At 42.8% G+C, this 1473-nt stretch overlaps 1 protein-coding gene across 1 annotated transcript; it reads left to right on the top strand.

Moving 5' to 3' along the window:
* Nucleotides 1–225: 225 nt before the first annotated feature.
* LOC106062631 (FMRFamide receptor-like) lies at nucleotides 226–1233 on the top strand. Its single transcript, XM_013220926.2, has one exon. It carries the CDS (start codon nucleotides 226–228, stop codon nucleotides 1231–1233), a length of 1008 nt encoding a protein of 335 aa, XP_013076380.2.
* Nucleotides 1234–1473: the final 240 nt, after the last annotated feature.

Below are 1473 nucleotides of genomic sequence, written 5' to 3' on the forward strand. Positions count from 1 at the left end.
AATTTGGGCTCTTACACTGTAAAGCGTCAATGATGCAAACGCGATATGCAAAATAAAAAAAAAATTACTTCAGTATTTGAATGTAAGCTCCATGTTACCAAATTTAGATCCAATTATTTTACTTTAAATATAGAATTAGTTGAAATATAATCTGCTCGAACAAAGGCCGGTTAGCATTGTAAAAAAAAAATGAATACTACACAAATATCAACATACCAGCAGACAATGAAGAGTTATCCCCTTGACTCGTTGATCTCCGACTTCTTCAATATCTTCAATTTACTGATAGTAGGCGAGGTCATAGGCATCCTGGGTATCCTAGGCAACGTATTCACCATTAGGAACTTTTACAAACAAGGCTTTCATGATACGGTCAGCGTGACATTGACCGCGCTTGCTCTCAGCGACATCGGGGCGTTGGTCACCCAGCAGGGCTACAACATTCTGATTAACCCCTGGCTGTCCAGGATGGAGCTAGACTTCTCCCTCTACGACATGGTGGCCGTGTTCTTCTTCTACCCGAACGGTTATTTTATCAGGGTCAGCGGGCTGATTACGGCCTTCACTTCGTTCGAGCGGTGCGTGTCGGTCACGTTGCCTCTGAAAGTGAGGCTGCTCTTCTCACGAAAGGTTGTTCTGATTGTTAATGTTTTGATATTTTTTCTGATTTCCATTTATCTGTTTCCGCTGTACTATTTCTATTGTGTTGAGTTTGTCTATTTGGTCAACCCGCTCACGAATCGCACTATATACACTCTCATCTACCGAGAGAACGCTGACATCGTTCTACACGTGAGTTATCTCCTCATAGACCTGGCCGTGCCCTACTTTACGTTCCTGGTCACCACCGTCTCCACAGTCGTCATTGTTGTCCAGCTGAGGAGCAAGGCCAAGTGGAGGTCAGCAGTGGTCAGCGGGAAAACTCAGGGGGAGAAAAGTGACGCGCTTCTGAAAGAGAAAAGGACGTCCGTCATGCTGGTCACTGTCTCCCTGATTTTCATCGTCTGCTTAATTCCGCACTCGGCTGTTCTGACCGCGCTCAGTTTTGTCAGAGAGTTGAAGCTAGGTGGCGCTTACTTTAACATCGCCTTCTTGTGCTACACTTTCACGTTTCTGATGGAGACCATCAACTGTAGTGTGAGTATCCTGGTCTACTATAAGATGAGCACCAAGTTCAGAACTACGGCACAAGAGATGCTGAAAGTTTGTAAGAAAACTGACTTAAAACATTGATACACTTACCGTATTCATGACTTCTGGCTTTATGCTAAATTTGATATTATACTGATCTTGAAATGTTTCATTCTAGAGCGATTGAAATGTTATAGCATAGTGAGATTCAAATGCCAGGACTTAGAGATAGTATTCTGGTCTACTATAAGATGAGCACCTAGTTCAGAACTACGGCTCAAGAGATGCTGAAACTGTGTAAGAAAACTGACTTAAAACATTGATACACGTACCGTATAAATT

The sequence above is a fragment of the Biomphalaria glabrata genome, chromosome 2 (genome assembly GCF_947242115.1).
Source record: "Biomphalaria glabrata chromosome 2, xgBioGlab47.1, whole genome shotgun sequence".
Lineage (NCBI taxonomy): Eukaryota > Metazoa > Mollusca > Gastropoda > Planorbidae > Biomphalaria > Biomphalaria glabrata.